General features: G+C 39.7%; 2 protein-coding genes across 5 annotated transcripts in view; both read left to right on the forward strand.

Annotated features, from left to right (window-relative positions):
• Positions 1–4,056, forward strand: part of LOC139550708 (solute carrier family 12 member 7-like) — a 41,979-nt gene extending 37,923 nt beyond the window's left edge. For all 4 annotated transcript variants that reach the window (XM_071361800.1, XM_071361797.1, XM_071361798.1 and 1 more), the window contains 2 exons: positions 206–339; positions 639–4,056. In XM_071361800.1, the coding sequence (XP_071217901.1) occupies positions 206–339; positions 639–730 (226 nt within the window). In that variant the 3' untranslated portion in view covers positions 731–4,056. The remainder of the gene's footprint in view (positions 1–205; positions 340–638) is intronic.
• Positions 4,057–10,622: 6,566 nt separating this feature from the next.
• Positions 10,623–17,516, forward strand: part of LOC139550710 (collagen alpha-1(XV) chain-like) — a 71,065-nt gene continuing 64,171 nt past the window's right edge. The window contains exons 1-2 of the mRNA XM_071361806.1: positions 10,623–10,783; positions 10,875–10,948. Coding sequence (XP_071217907.1) covers positions 10,773–10,783; positions 10,875–10,948 — 85 coding nt within the window. The 5' untranslated portion in view covers positions 10,623–10,772. The remainder of the gene's footprint in view (positions 10,784–10,874; positions 10,949–17,516) is intronic.

The following is a 17,516-nucleotide window of genomic DNA, read 5'->3' on the forward strand; positions in this document are numbered from 1 at the left end:
AGGATATAAGGCATAGTCTAAGGTTGTGTCTCAAATGGCAAACAATTCCCTATATAGTACACTACTTTTGACAGGGCCCATTGGGCTCATACGGCTCTGGCCAACAGTAATGCATTATAAAAGGAATAGGGTGCCATTTGGGACACAGCCCAAGTAGAAGACATGTAAGAATTGTTCTTGCTGAGTTCAACCTGTACTCTCATAGGAACCAGTCTAACGTGCGGAGGATGCACACCGCGGTCAAGTTGAATGAGGTTGTGGTCAACAAGTCCCAAGGTGCTCAGCTGGTGCTGCTGAACATGCCTGGGCCGCCCAAAAACAAGGGAGGAGATGAGAATTGTATCCTTTTTTTAAACCACTAGTATACTCTGAACTGGCCAACTGAGTGTCCACTTAGTCAGTATCATCTTACAGTAATATAGACTGACATGGATGGAAGCTATATGCTGTTTTGGACACCATCAAGTAGTTTGGTGCATCTCCAGCTGAAAGAAATTCCAGACAATTTTAGGTTATTGACATCATTACTTTTTCTTTTGACATTTCAAATGACTGTACCATAGGTGCCATTAGTACTCTTCCACATCAATGTTTATATCCAGACTGCAGTTGTTTCTCCTTTACACCATGGCCTATAGACATGGAGTTCCTGGAGGTTCTTATGGATGGGCTGGACCGGGTGCTGCTGGTGCGTGGCGGAGGCAGGGAGGTGATCACCATCTATTCTTAGCGCCAGCAGACACAGGGCGGGCATGGTGCAGCCTCAGAGCCTCCGGTGTGGCCGGCCAGCCAAGTGGCTGGGCCTCAGCCTCTGCCACAGTGCCAGGAGAGGAGCTGGGCGCCCCCTACAGTATGGGAGGACAGTAGGGGGCTACCTCCACTCTTAGAGCAGGCTGAGCACACACCGCTGCTGACTGGTGGAGGACATCAGAGGGCACTCTGGATCATCCTCCCTTTTTATTTCTTGTCATATTCCTTTCAGGTTTTCCATGTCAGTCGTTATGAATAGGAGTTGTTTCAGTAGAACAAAGTGCATGAGTAATGATATTAGATTAGATAGAGACATCCTCTGATGACATAGCTCAGGGCACTAATGCAGTATGGTCTAGTCCAGTGATTCCCAAATTGTGGGGCGAACAAGGAGTCAGCGGGGGGTGCAGTAAACTATACTGCATTACTGCCCTGAACTATGTCATCAGAGGATGTCTCTGTTGACATAGCCCCCCCCCCCCCTCCCCCCAAAAAAAGAAACTCTGTCCGGCTTTCAACTTACTCTTGAAAGTTGTAATAGTAGAATGCCCAAGTTACAATTTCATTGGGTAGTAATGCATTGGTTAGTTTTCCTCTTGTCATTGCATACCTTAGCAAGCTATTTATAACTTGTCATAAATGTCCAGATCAACTAGCCCATGGCAGCTAATGGTTTTTAGCTTTTGCCCATAGAAATAGACTTGGCACGCGTGCAGGATGTTCCCCAATGCCGGAATGAAAAGGTTTGGGAACCCCTGGTCTAGCTGATATGGGATGTAGCTTGTAAGTTCAGATGGTAGACAGGTGTTTAAATCCCAGGTTGGGCAGCCTACTGCAGTTGTGCCCTTGAGCGAGCCATTTTCCGTGAATCGCCTCAGTATCCAGTTGTGTATATGAGCCATTTGCGCAAAACATAATGAATTATGAAAATATTAAATGTCCTCACAAATTTCACTTATTGAGATTTGTTTGAGCACAATTTTCTATTATAGGAATACAGTATTTTCATCTCAATTTGATGAAATACACAATGGCATAGGGAGGCCACAATACAAATATGTAGTTTTGTTACACTAAATTAGATTGGTTATGTTTTATTTTACAGTACTATTTAAGGTAATTATTAAGTAACTGTTATGTAATTTAAAAAAATCCCATAGAATGTCTGTGTAAATACCTGATAAAACAGCTTTCAAATAAAGTCATAGCCAGGAGATATGGATATGCTATACACAATAGTTTTGTATTTGAAATAGTTCTCACCAAAGCAAAGCTCTTGAGATTTTTGTGGTCCATTGTGGTGACCAAACTTAATATACTGTACATTAAGATAATTACCAGGCTTTATTTGATCTAATCAAATGACAAGCCTTTATGGTTTGGATTCTGTGTTAGAGATGAGGCAGAACAGAAGTCAAACTGTACATTCTGATCCTCGACTGTCTATGGCTGCGTCCCAAATGGCACCCTATTCCCTATTTAGTGCACTACTTTTGACCAGAGCCCTACAGATGAGGGATCTTAATTTGAGCCAGTTTGCTACAGCAGGAAAATAGTCCTGCAGCAACAGGAAATGTGAATTATTATGTGGCTTATAATTAATGGACATTTTTGTAGGGGTTGATACATTTTTCAGAAGGGAAAATCAAGTCTGAAATTTCAAAGTGTAAATTACAAACTTTAGAAGCCTTTTTAAACCTTAAATACACTACACATTTTACATTTCCTGCATTGCAGGAAAGTTCTCCTGCAACAGAGTCATCAAATTAAGATCCTACATCTGTATCAGCTCTGGTCAAAAGTAAGGCACTATATATGAAATAGAGTGCAATTTGGGAGGCAGCCTATCATTTAGGTGTTATATGGGGAATGAACTGTACAGTCCATTGGGTTATATTGAATAGTGTATAACCGAGTGACATAGTATCCATGTCATGTCACATTTTGCTGCACAGCATGACATGTTTGTGTTGTCTAGTGCAACATTAGACCTACTGCACTGTATGCCATTATTGATTCCTTTTTCAATTCACTAAATCAGGTGACTGACTACTTCTGCTGTTTACATATCACAGTGTATTAGGAAACATAGTACCTTATTTAATTGTCTGTGTTGCTCTGTACTGTGCTCACCAACTGTGTAGCAGCACAACGTCAGATTCCAACAGTACATGTACACTTAAGTAGGAAAGCAGCCATTGTGTGTCGATATTGAGATCATTCATGTTTCTTGTATTGATTTATTTAATGTACTGTGACTGTCTGCACTCTGTCAACAGATGTTGGATGTGAATTCATGTGTTTCCCGTGGGATACTGTAAACGTTTATTTATGTCCCCATTGAGTATTGCAGGTAAACATAGGACTATGGGGTCGACATTGTTGTACTCTCCACCAATGCTTATGCTGTCTACAGTACCTACCTATATGTTTGTTTGAATCCAATCTCGTGAGGTTATAGTGTGTTTTGAGGGAGCCTGTATGTGTCTGCGGTCTGCACCATATGAAATGATGTGTTATTTGTCACTAAGATTTAGCTGATGTTGTTTTTAACAATAAGTGTTAGCTGAATATGCAAGAACTATACGACTATGACATGCTCTATGACATGGTGTCTAAATCCATCATTTAAGACAGATGGTAGATGAATGCTAAGATTGGTTTGCACTATTTTGTATTAAACTATAGATTTATTTGACGGTATTGCATATTGCTGTCCTATTATATTCTGTAATCCACCTTATAGAAATACAGTGGAAGATAAAGTACAAACTCCTCATATGATATGTATTGATACGAGCCCTATAGGTTCAGATGTGCCAAAGATATTTAGAATGAATGAATGACTGAGTTAATGTATTTCAATTTAAAGTTAACAGCATATCATAATAGTATAGAGTATGTAATATCTGATATCTCTAAGTAAACTCTTAAGACTCATTTACTCGTCCATAGTAAGTGTTTATTGAAAACTAAAATGAGAAATGTAAGTATGGTTTTCCCTCTACATCAACAATTGGTAGGTAGCATAATAGTTACTGTTTCCTTTCATCTTCTGTAACTCTTTAGATTTTTTTTTCTCCCTTTTTTGTAAATTATATTGAGAAAATAGACTGTTTGAGAAAACTTGACTGTTGGAGTTTGAGAAAATGTATGAATTTGCTGAAACTTGACTGTTGGAGTTTGAGAAAATGAATGAATTTGCTGGAAGTTGTCCTTACCATTTCATAACGTGTGATTCCACGCTGTCATTGTATCTATAAGTGACCATAACTGCTTAGGAATAAACAAGCTATAGCCTAAATATTTAAGAGACTGTGTGAATAATGTGAGTATAATCTGAATAACAACTGGGGCCATATAGAAGTTGTACCAAGTTCTTGTTTTTATGTTTCCGGGTTTGTCCAGCAGAGGACATTGCTTACAATAGAAAAATGGCTCAAAACATTTTACTGGAGAGGTCTTGTTGGCAATCAGAATAATGTGAAAACTTCCCACTGTCAATAACTTGCAAAGGTTTAGCACTCGTGACAGTGAGAACTAAACTGGACCAGTCAGTTATCAGTATGGAAAACTGTACTGCACTCAAAGTTTTTACTTTTATCCAACATCCACTGTCATAGCCTACCATAAAAACATCATGATATACATTTGAAAACACTTTCCAACATGTAACTGTTGAAGCATATCCTATGACATTTCCCATGATATTGTCTTATTATGCTGCTTGGGCACTTTCCACTGGCAAGGATTATTATCATGTGGCTGGGAATCAACGCCTAGCAACCTCTGAAACTGTCCCAACAGCCCAGCACAAACAGCTACTGTGTTAAACCAACTTATGTAAGTCCTTCCAGACTAAAGGGTCACAGACACAATGCTAACTAATGTTCTAGAAATAAGTATAATGCCTCTAACAACATGCATTTGTATCCCAAAGCACATGAGAATTTAATTCAAGTGAGCCATGTTTATTGATGTTAATGTTGTTTGATTAGTGTTTTCCCATTTAGGACAGTACAGCCACCCATTACTTATCAGAGAGGCCCTCACTAAAACTTTCCTCCTTCACAGACAGTTTTCAAATAGAGCTGTGCCGTGATGCGTGAGCAAACCAGACAAATTAGGAAATGAGGATCGGCCAGGAACTTCCAGAAAAACGAAGACCTCCATGATGTTTTGTTTCCCTTTATGGGTTAACAATTATCACAGGATGTTATTCAATAAATTTCCACTTACTTGGCCCACTTATAAATGGCATGATGGGGGTGTTGTACCATATTAGCCAGATTTCCCTGGGACTACTAGAGCCTTGCTCTGCATATCTTGTTCTCTTTTTACAGTCTGACTGGGGAGACGTTTAAACTGCGTCTAGCATCCTTAGAGAAATACTGCTATGAGAACTGAACTGAACAAACTGATTTAGTATTGGGGGTACAGAAGGGTGACATGGGTTTTGGGATTATACAGTTACATTGGAGAGCTTTATGTCACACTCAAAACAGTTACCCAGTTATCAAACTTCTCAGCGTTTGTATGTACTTTGCCAAGACGTAGTTTCACTGTTGTTATCTTGAAACATTTAATGTAGGAAGCCCCCATCCCAGATCCATGCCCCACCTCTCCTCTCCTGGATGTTTGATGGTCTGTGACTAAAGAGAGCAGACTGTGGCCCTTTCAGCTCAGTGTCACCCTGGGTACCCCACAGATATCAACCTGTTCAAAGCATGACAGAATTCTAAAATAATGGGTCCCATTTTTAACCATTGTACACAGCCCAATCCCAGAGCCCAGTCTATAAGAGGTTGCTTCAGAGACATGGGGGTGGAGGAGGCAACCCTCTATGGAAATTGTTTTTCTCACTCACATTATAGACATTTCCCTATAGGCATTATTGTATGCAGGAGGACACTTAAGACAGTGTGGAGTAGCCTAGTGGTTAAGAGTGTTTGGCCAGAAACTGTAAAGTTGGTAGTTCGAATCCCCAGGCTGACTATGACTTGGTGAAAAATCTGTGAGGCCCTTGAGCAAGGCACTTAACCCTAATTGCTCCTGTATGTCACTCCGGATAAGAGAGTCTGCTAAATGACTGAAATGAAAATGGAGTTTAGCTGTTTACCATACAGTAGATCACACCTAATAAATGAATTACAACTGAAATATGTTTATCACAAACTGTGATACTACCAGAGATTGTATCAAATACTGGGGGCTAAAGTGTGTATTTGTGGGGGGCTGTGTGTGTGCGGAATGTTCATGGCAAATGTACATTTTGTGGCTTCATTTTCTACATATTTGAAAGCTTCTTTGAAATCATCTTGTGCTCAATCAGAATTGAACTAATTAAATTGATTAAGATTGGTAATGGCAATTGCTGACCCATGGTTTGAAAGAGCAGAATTACATGCACTGTCCTGATTTAGCCCTCCTCTGTAAGCTGTTGGCTAACCCAGTCACATCCCACAAATGGCATTCCACACAAGTCACATTTCAATTTTTTTCAAGCACTGAATACTAAGGCTGTTCTTGGGGAAAATCCACTTTCAGTACGTAAGCCATTACCGCGGTTACCAAAGCAATCAGTCAACAACCTATAACAACCATAGGGACACAGCAGGGGATCTGGCCTCCCATCATGTAAAAGAAAGCAAGTCTCACTTCTCAGATCTAAACTCACCATGTAGAACGACTCAGAAACAAAGCAGGCATTGGGAAAATATTAATCCACTCTCCACTTTTAAGCATAAAATTACCAATTCAAACTCATTCTACTGTAACGAGTATGATAAAACTGTGAGTTGAATAGGCTTACAACATAAAAAGGAAAGGCGTTTTTTATCTACCTCTGAGAAGGATGATAGTGGTCTCATATACAGATATTGATGCTTTTGATGGCCATGGTTTGTGCCTTCCTTAGTCCCAGTTTAATTTAACCACAACATACAGGTTTGTCATCATGGGCAGATTGGCGATTAAGAGTACACTGTGAATGGAATCCTTGACCCTGGAGATTGAATGAACGGACAGTGTTCTGCTTGCCCATTGAAACTCCCATTCCTTTCCACTGCCTCGAACCGTTAGATTTGGAACCATGTGAATTGTCCAAGAGGATGCAGACCTGCGGCCTGACATCGCACAATATGACATCGCACAAGAAAATCCCCTGCCCTTCCACAGAGCCTCTTTCACCACCAGCCACATGAGCCATGCGTGCCCTAGCCAAATCACTTTAAGTAATTTGCAGGACATTAACATTAAAGTTGATTTGACCCTCGATCTAAATTTAGCCAATCTAACTAAACTTGTTGAGTGCCTCTTTGTAACATCTCTATTGGTGTCTAGGACAGAATACTGAATCTCAGATCAAGAATGTGAACATTTTTGTTGTATGAATAAAGAGAGGTTGTTGTTCGCTAGGTTTCAATGGAAAACAAAATGACTTAGGCTTTAATAACGTATCAGCTGCATCTTGCTGAGAGTGGAATTCAACTAAGCCCTGGGATGTAAAGTAATGTTCTCAGTGCTTAGTTATCATCAGAATGCTTGTCGAAGGTGCAAGTGATGTGAAGAATGTACACTCAGTGCAGACTGAGGAATGGGTGTTACTTTAGATTCCGTTGGGGTTACTAGATTCAAACTGGGATAGTTTGGAGCAAAAAGATAAAGAAGCATGCTGTGACTGCAATCTTTCTATCAGATTACTCTACTGGCGATAACATTAATTGCCAACAATTCATTCATAATCTGCCAACGGAGTAATGGGTTAACTCTACAGGTCAAGGTTTGTAACTTGTGAGAGACAGCCAATAGCTGACCAAGGGCAATAACACTGCTGTGTCATTAGCTAGCTGTGTCTTGTCTCAACTTAAGGCCCTAGCCGCTACACTTAACCCCAGGGGTCGGAGGTCGGCTGACACCAGACCTTGTTGATAACAAATTATTTCTGTTGAGTGGCTTCATTAAGAAAAGGCTCTGTGACCTGGCTTGTTAAAGCATGGTACAGAACAGCCAAATGATCATTAAATTGCAGGGGGGGATACAGAGGTTGAGGAGACAGGTGCTCCTGCTAGAAAATAATACCTCATGCAGGTGTCACTACTCATAAGCCTTAAAGCCTAATGAGAGGAACCCCCCCCCCCCCCTCCAAAAAACAATGGAGAGGGGTGGTATTTGTGGTTCCAGAAATAAGAAGGGTAAACTCTGAGTAATATCTGTTAATGAATCTAGGCCTTGAATTAAATACTAGAAATCAGATGAGTTATACATTTTTAAACATATTGTAAAAATTAAATGGCACAGAATTATATGATGGAACAATGCCGTCTCTATAGTGAAACAAATGCTCTTTGCAAGTTTCAGCAGAACATCTTCATTGACATGACAACAACAAATCAGTTATCTAAGATAGATAAGATCTGACCCTGTAGCGTATTGTCCTTGGGAGATTAGAAGAGCATGTAAACTCCAATCATCAGGGAGAAACAATCATGTCTGCATTCTCCACAGTTTAAATGTAGAGTAGGGAACCTTTACCAGAAAACCATTATCATTCTGACACCTACTAACTGTAGGTGTTAACATCCCAACCCAACTATTTTCACTGAAACCAGCCTCTTCTGTGTTCTTGGTGAGGGAAAGGTTGTTACATGCAGATAGCTGTTCTTACAATGTTATTCTGTTATAGTGCAATGGTTTGCCATAACACGGCTCACTTTGTCAGTGCGTGACTATGCCACTAGTTCCTTTATTACAGAATTAAATGGTTTTGGTTTGGGTATGTAATGGTTTTGGTTTGGGAATGTCATGGTTTTGGTTTGGGAATGTAATGATTTTGGTTTGGGAATGTCATGATTTTGGTTTGGGAATGTAATGGTTTTGGTTTGGGTATGTAATGGTTTTGGTTTGGGAATGTCATGGTTTTGGTTTGGGAATGTAATGATTTTGGTTTGGGAATGTCATGATTTTGGTTTGGGAATGTAATGGTTTTGGTTTGGGAATGTAATTGTTTTGGTTTGGGAATGTCATGATTTTGGTTTGGGAATGTAATGATTTTGGTTTGGGAATGTCATGATTTTGGTTTGGGAATGTCATGATTTTGGTTTGGGAATGTAATGGTTTTGGTTTGGGAATGTAATGGTTTTGGTTTGGGAATGTAATGGTTTTGGTTTGGGAATGTCATGATTTTGGTTTGGGAATGTCATGACTTTGGTTTGGGAATGTAATGGTTTTGGTTTGGGAATGTAATGGTTTTGGTTTGGGTATGTTTTGGTTTGGGTATGTAATCATGTTGGTTTGGGTATGTAATGGCTTTAGTTTGGGTAAGTAATGGTTTTGGTGTGGGTATGTAATCATGTTGGTTTGGGTGTGTAATCATGTTGGTTTGGGTATGTAAGGTTTTGGTTTGGGTATGTAATCATGTTGGTTCGGGTATGTAATCATTTTGTTTTGGGTATGTAATGGTTTTGTCATGATGTGTTTTGTGAGACAGAGGAAAGTGTGGCTGACTGATTAGAGGACTTCAGCTAAAATAACAATTAGGCAAATTGTCTGAGTAAATTGTTTTCAAGTCGGTGCAAGTAAATTAACAACATAAATCTTCATCAGGATTGCTTTCATTAGAGCTTTCTTTCCCTCTCCCAGTTTTCTTGGAAACATCATGTCATAAACTTTAATGTAATAAATCAGTTGATAGACAATTATTAAATCATGTTAGATTGACCAATGACCATCCAAGATTGATGTTAACTTCTCCATGATCCTTTAAAGAGAGCACATCCAATTTCAAACTCTGTTCTGGAGGAATCTGGTGCAGTTGCATATCAACTGATATCAGCTCATAATAGCATATTGTGTCAGGTATTTGTGGGGATGCCTGGCATGGTCAACATGCCAACAGGGTACACCTTGCTAACGCTACCCTTGTCTCCAGCAGGTCCAGTTCATGAAGTCTGCCACAGATTAGCATCTAGACAGGGTGCTGAGAGTAATGTGATACAGGGTCTATGGAAAGGCCTTAACAGACCCCAGTGGTTGATGACAGCTAAACATCAAACAGACTTGCAAGGTCTATGACCTTATTACTAAACTTCACTGTCACAGTGCCACTACCTGTTGTTAGGTATCAGCCATGAAAGGATGTTTACCATTCGTTTTGCAATATTTGACAAATATTTATTTAACTAGGCAAGTCAGTTAAGAACAAATTCTTATTTTTAATGACACCGAGGAACAGTGGGTTAACTGCCTTGTTCAGGGCAGAACAACCTTGTCAACTCAGGGATTTGATCTTGTAACCATTCGGTTACAAGTCCAATGCTCTAACCACTAGGCTACCTGCCACCCAATATTTTGTGATAAAATTATTTCCATTGTTGAGCAACTTCAAGTCTCATGAATCAGAACAATTTCCTTAACACATTATTCGATTTTTTTTCAATTTCCCCCCATCTTGTCTCATGGAGTCAGAACAAAGTTTTGGCCAACTCAAACATGTGATTTATTGCAACACTCCAAATGAAACACTTGTGGAATTGGTTATAATTTTTTTCAGTTAGGCCACCTCTATTTCTTTTTTTACACTATGTAGAGGAGCTATCCCCAGCCAGCTTGATAAAATGATTGCAATATAGCTGTCATGCCATCATATTCAGTAGCTCTAATAAAAAATTAAAATAAATAGTGCTGCTGGAAAAGTCTATGGCAGTTCAGCTAGTCGCCATAAAAATGGCGAGGATAAGAAGTTTAACGCAGCGGTTCAGTGAGGGATTTTAAGGAGTCAGATTTCCATGTCCATGGGCCAGTGACTCACTGAAGAACTGAGAATGTCTTTGTTCGATTGGTGGGTTTACTCCAGGCTGTCGGAGAGAGAGAGAGAGAGAGAGGGAGAGAGCTTGAGAGTGCACTCAGCCGCAGGAGATGCAAAGGTCCGCAGGAGACAGAGCGCGTGAGAGAGCAGATTCCAACTCTAAGCACGTTAATTAAGGACCATTTTGAATTCTTGGATTTTGCAAATCGAGCCCAAAATGATTATTCGGTAAGGGTGTTTATTTTAATGTTTTGTGCTTAATTTTGAAGACCAAAAAAGATTCGGGCTAACTCACCTAACATCATTTGCTTATCTCCAGCCTGTCCAGGTGGTCTCTGGTTATTCATCTCGTCCTGCTGTATCACTTTTCTACTGCGGTTCAGGTCATTGAAGGTAAGACGTTTTGAAATGTAACTATTCATAATTAATATATGTCTATTTGATGTATTTTTTTCTGGGAGATAGGCTACTTGGAAGTGCTGTATGTGATTCTCAAAGCCTAGGCTATTGACTTGCTACGTGTACCGCGGTAAAGAATGTCTTGAACATTGGCTAATTGAAAGACAAAGTAGCTTCTTTTCAAATAGCCTTCTTTATGTGAAATTGGTTACATACAGTATGTCAAATTGATAAAGGCTACATGATCACTTTGCGAGGAGGTTGATTTAAAGCATGAATCCTTAGTTGCTAAATCGATTTTTGTACCTATAAATTTATGTTATACTCTATACCCATTGATTATTGAAGAAGATAACGTATAAATGCCTCATGAGCTTAGTTCAACTGTTCTACCCCATCAGAACCAATCATATAAGCTTGTTTTACTCCAATGTTTGTAAACTATGTAAATGTCAACACACACTGTATAGCCTCAAAACATGATTACAACTCTAATTTGGATGGCCAGTCCTTGCATCCATAGCTCTGTCTATGAAGTTGAGAGTGGTTACATTTCTCCAGGCCATCCCTCAGCTTTTTACTAAAACAGAGGCTGGGCAACTGCTTTGTTATTGTTTCAATTAAAGCCACAGTGCGGTCAAAATTCTGTTATTCCTGTGTTTTATATCATATTGTACAACAGGTGATGAAACTAACTGCAAAAGTGTGAAAAAAATGTAATCAGTGTTATTTCCTGATACATGCATTCCGAAAGTTTTCACACCCCTTGATTTTTCCACATGTTGTTGTGTTACAGCCTGTATTAAATGTGGATACAATTTCGATTATTTTTCACTGGCCTACACACAATACCCCAAAATGTCAAAGTGGAATATGTTCATCCAAATTAATTAAAAATGAAAAGCTGAAATGTCAATAAGTCAATAAGTATTCAAGCCCTTTGTTGTGGCAAGTTTAAATAAGTTCAGGATGAAATATGTGCTTAACAAGTCTATGTGAGTCTGTATCCCCCCCCCCCCCTTAACAAGTCTATAAGTTGCATGGACTGTGTGCAATAATAGTGTTTAACATGATTTTTTGATGACTACCTCATCTCTGTACTCCACACACCCAATTATCTATGAGGTCCCTCAGTCAATCAGTGAATTTCAAACACAGATTCAACCATAAAGATCAGGGAGGTTTTCCAATGCCTCGCCATGAAGGGCTCTTATTGGTAGATGAGTAAAACAAATCTGACATTGAATATGGTGGTGAAGGTGAAGTTGGTGAAGTTATTATTACACTTTAGATGGTGTATCAATACACCCAGTCACTACAAAGCTACATACGTCCTTCCTAATTCAGTTGCCAGAGGGAAGGAAACCATTCAGGGACTTCACCATGAAGCCAATGGTGACTTTAAAACAGTTATAGAGTTAAATGGCTGTGATAGGAGAACTAAGGATGGATCAAAACATTGTAGTTACTCCACAACACTAACCTAATTGACAGAGTGAAAATAAGGAAGCCTGTTCAGAGTACAAATATTCCAAAACATGCATCCTGTTTGCAACAAGGCACTAAAGTAATACTGCAAAAAACGTGGCACAGCAATTTACTTTTTGTCCTGAATAAAAAGTGTTATGTTTGGGGAAAACCCTTTAAAACACATTACTGAGTACCACTCCATATTTTCAAGCATAGTGGCTGCCTCATGTTATGGGTATGCTTGTAATCACTAAGGACTGGGGAGTTTTTCAAGATATAAAATACATGGAAGGGAGCTTAGCACAGGCAACATCCTAGAGAAAAACTGTTTCAGTCTGTTTTCCACCAGACAATGGGAGATGAATTCACCTTTCAGCAGGACAATAACCTAAAACACAAGGCCAAATATACACTGGAGTTTCTTACCAAGAAGACAGTGCATGTTCCTGAGTTTCAGAGTTACAGTTTTGACATAAATCTACTTGAAAATCTATGGCAAGACCTGAAAATGGTTGTCTAACAATGATCAACAACCAATTTGAAAGAATTTAGAAAAGAATAATGGGCAAATGTTGCACAATCCAGGTGTGGAAAGCTCTAGAGACTTACCCAGAAAGACTCACAGCTGTAATCACTGATAAAGGTGCTTCTAAAAAGTATTGACTCATTGGTGTGGATACTTATGTAAATTAGATATTTCTGTATTTAATTTTCAATAAATGTGCAAACATTTCTACAAACATGTTTTCACTTTGTCATTATGGGTAATTGAGTGCAGACTGGTGAGAAAATAAATCAGTTTAATAATTTTTGAATTCAGGCTGTAACACAACAAATGTGGAATAAGTCAAGGGGTATGAATACTTTCTGAAGGCACTGTACTTGCTGGTTAAAAATACAATCTACACAGGACCTTCTAATCAGCAGGTTTACATGAGCGGGAGTTTTAGCTTTGCATGGTGTCATCACCATGCTGTAAATTGGTTAATAGACCAATAACAAAGAGAGTACCAAATCTCGATACCAATAACAGCGATTTCTTTGTTTTTCCCTCCCCACTCAGACCACTCCCAGACATTTGCTGAAAACCTACTTTTGCCGATTTTAATGGAATTATATTACAGTATGGTACTTAATCGTTACCCAGAAATGAAATGATTTGATGTTGATATAAAAATGGCTGCATTGGGCCTTTAAGGACTCTAGCTTTAAGGTGTGAGATGTAAGCCTATGTAGTTTTATTTTTGTGTACATTACATTGGACCACCCAGGCTGCAGATGCTTTTCAAATGACCTGTCAGCTGAAAATTTTACCTCCACACTGAAAGTTGAATGCAACTATTTTATTGTATGAATAGCTGAAGGCATGTTCTATTCCATCACGTAGATTATCATGTGCATACAGTAGCATATGATAAACAGATTCAGAGCTAGTCTTGAGTTATATGATCATATGACGTCCTTATGTGGACCTGCATTTTTTGCATATGTATTCAAAATAATATGTGAGTCACATACAGTACAATACGTGTAAGTGAACACTTTTTAGAGTGTATAGATATCCCCCCCCCTCCCAATTTAGCATGTCTAATTTATTGAATTTGTTTCAATAGGTCCTCATATACTGTGCTATAGGATGTGGATCTATTGTTTGTTTGATGGGACATGGTTTCCTCCCCATCCTCATGTGTGCACAGTGGACCTGGAAGCAGTGGTCTGGTTAAACACAGCACCTGGGTGTGAACTGGTGTGGTCACTTCTTATGTAAATTAGGACTTCCCTCTTGTCCACATGCTTGTAATGCTGACCAAGCCCGTGTGGAAAAGTGACTTTGAAGTGGGAGAGGAGGAAAACACTCCCATCCCATTCTCTCTATGGGTTTTAGACAGGGACGTGAGAGGGAGGGATAATATTGGGGTGTTTCTCCCACCCTGTGTGACAGAGTTTAATACGGTCTCTGTGTTTACAGAGCTGCACCTTCACTGGGTTTAAGTCCAACCAAGAAAGCCAAAAACATCCCCTCTGGCTACAGACTAATGTTGATTGAGTTGGTGAGCAGATATTATCCATTTATGCTTCAGCTTGTCATCTCAGACAAGTGCACTATTGTGGCACCTTATGAAGTAAGGTTCACTAGGACATTGTTATTACCATAGAGATATAACTGTGCTGTTATTTAAGGTTGTTACTTTATCATTAACCTGACTCTGCACAGTACCATCTGTTGAACACAGACTTATGTTAATCTCTGAAGGACTATTCAGAAATACATATTTCCTTTTCAATCTGCTGTCTAATGGAGTGGCTCTGGAGAATATCATGTTAACTATGCTTCGAATCAAATTAGAATAAAAATACCAAAAGCCTGTATAATAACATAATTCCGATTCGCAATGTGCAGTTTTGAGATGTCTGCGTTAAAACATGGGAATGTGTGTATGTGTAGGAATGTCGTAATTCTAAATATAATCATCACTCGATTGCCAAAACATCTGGTAATTAAGATGTGAAAGGCAACAGGGATTGTGTCGTCTTCCCACAAAATCCACTGCTAACTGAGGTTAAAACATTTTATGACCGAGGACTTCATCATTTTACAGTCAAGTCTATTTCACAGATTTTATTTTATTTTATTGGGGCCGAATATTACTGCCTTTCACATTTGATTTTAGTTTAGTTCAGTTCCTCATGAAGGAACTCATGTTTGGCCAATAAAGTACAGTGAGGTGACCCCCTGTAACGCTCGTCTGATGAAGAAGGAGTGGACCAAGGTGCAGCGTGGTATGTGTTCATGATATTTTATTAAATCAGAACACTAGAACAAAAATAACAAAGAGAAAAACGAACAGTTCTGTAAGGATACTAAACTATACAGAAAACAACTACCCACAAAACACAGGTGGGAAAAGGCTGCCTAAGTATGATTCCCAATCAGAGACAACGATAGACAGCTGCCTCTGATTGAGAACCACACCCGGCCAAACACAAAGAAATAGAAAAACATAGAAATAAAGAAACTAGAATGCCCACCCTAGTCACACCCTGGCCTAACCAAAATAGAGAGTAAAAGCCTCTCTATGGCCAGGGCGTGACACCCCCAGTGGGTGTTTTCTTTCGAAGCCCAGTTAATATGTTGAACAATTCACAATATTAACCTTATTCACAGATTTATGGGCTAAGAAATTCCCTCCACTTCTTGGAAAGGGTACCAGTAAGCTCCATTTCCAGTATATTGCCATGAAGAACAGAATTGTGTTTCAAGACCAACTGTAAAAGTTGTCACTGAGCTATAATGTAACGGTTAGCTTTAGTTTTGAGGAGAAAAGCCACTCAATGGAAAGTTATTTTACTTTTTGGGACGTTGACGTGAATATCATATTTTCCATGTGCTCAAAATGTGTTATTTTGTAGACGTGAGGTTTCCTCCTTGGTTACATCTGTTGAAAAGGCTAGTAAGTACAACCCTCATCTAAAGATTATCCACATTTGAATGTGAAGGCAATCTTGTGTCTGCCTTAGAAAACTCTCTCTCTCTCTCTCTCTCTCTCTCTCTCTCTCTCTCTCTCTCTCTCTCTCTCTCTCTCTCTCTCTCTCTCTCTCTCTCTTTCTCTTTCTCTTTCTCTCTCTCTCTTTCTCTCTCTCTCTCGGCTGCTGCTCCGTCCTGTAAAGTTGTGGAAACACACCCAGTGAAAGGGAAGCCCTGGCCATTATGCAGCTGTGTTGGGGACGACCTGACACAGATTCATAGAGAGATTACACTGGCATGGAGAATGAATGACTAGATGTACCTCCTGTCAACACCTCACATTTAGGTTGTATCCCAAATGGCACCCTATTCACTTTATAGTGCACTACTTTTGACTAGGAGAGTGTTATTCCTGCTGGATGGTGTCTTCTCTCTCATCTGTGAACTCTTGCTCTGATTGGTCTGCTTGTGTTTGTGTTTGTGCTGCACAGATGACTTATTGTCTATTGTTAGATTATAGCAGCATCTCACCACCTCATCAAAGGGTCAGAGTGCTGTCTCATGACAGGTGACACATTTAACATCCCAGGTGTGTTCAAACTCTACACTGTTCTCGTTGTTAGGAAGAAGTTAACCAAACGTAGCATGTGTAAAATAAAATAAAAACTGTCAGGGGAGGTTCTCTTCTGCACTGTTCAACCAATCCAGGAGCAGGAGTTAAGATGTTGCCTGGTTAATGTTAAAAAGCAGAAGTCGTGTCCATTTCCCCTGAAAACTTGAACATCCGGTTGTTGGGGACTCTACAGAGGCTAGTTAGAGGTTAACATGAGTTCATAATGAACTTGTAAGATCATAAATGCTGCTGGCATATGGGTGAATTTACACAAAATGACTCCAGTCTTCTCCTGTGAGACCATAATTAGAGGAGAGTGTGACTGTGGGGCTACAAATCATTGAGATACCAGTCGACACTAGACAGTGATCATCACAGTGACAGTTCATAGTTTGAGGGCACGTTACTAAGTTATCTCACCTGTACATTTGACCTCTTTCACTCCCTACAAAGGGAGATTTATGAATGAACTCTGCTGGTGCTGAATCACTGCTCAGTCACTGTAACACATCTGTCTCAGCCTGAACAACAATCAATAGAGGTTTGTTTTACTGGACTGTTTTCCTGTGTGGACATAATGTTGCCACATTCTGTTATGACGTGATGCCACCAGTGCTGTATGATTTCTGGTTGGTTGAGTGAGCCAGTGAAATGGCTAGATAGTCTTAATAGAGCGGACTGAAAGACAAAACCAGACACAGAGGCATTGTGTTTTCCTTACCTGCCAAAGTACGTGTGTGTGTCTGTGTGTGTGCGCATGCATTTGTGTACTTGTTGTTTTTGGAAGGGGCTTGCTTGTCTGAACCCTGATACCCTGCTAACTCTTCTGTCCTGTTGTGTTGTGAAGGGACCCTTGGCAGACCCAGAGAGACGGCCCAGGCCCTCCTCTGTCTGACCCAAATAAGCATGAGTGGCAGACCACACAATGCATCTCAACAGGTCTCTCTGCCCAGCCATTACTACTAATTGTGGGAACAGCGTTGCAGCAGAAACGTCCCTAGTGAACTGTACTG

Source organism: Salvelinus alpinus, chromosome 23, assembly GCF_045679555.1.
Source record: "Salvelinus alpinus chromosome 23, SLU_Salpinus.1, whole genome shotgun sequence".
Taxonomy (NCBI): domain Eukaryota; kingdom Metazoa; phylum Chordata; class Actinopteri; order Salmoniformes; family Salmonidae; genus Salvelinus; species Salvelinus alpinus.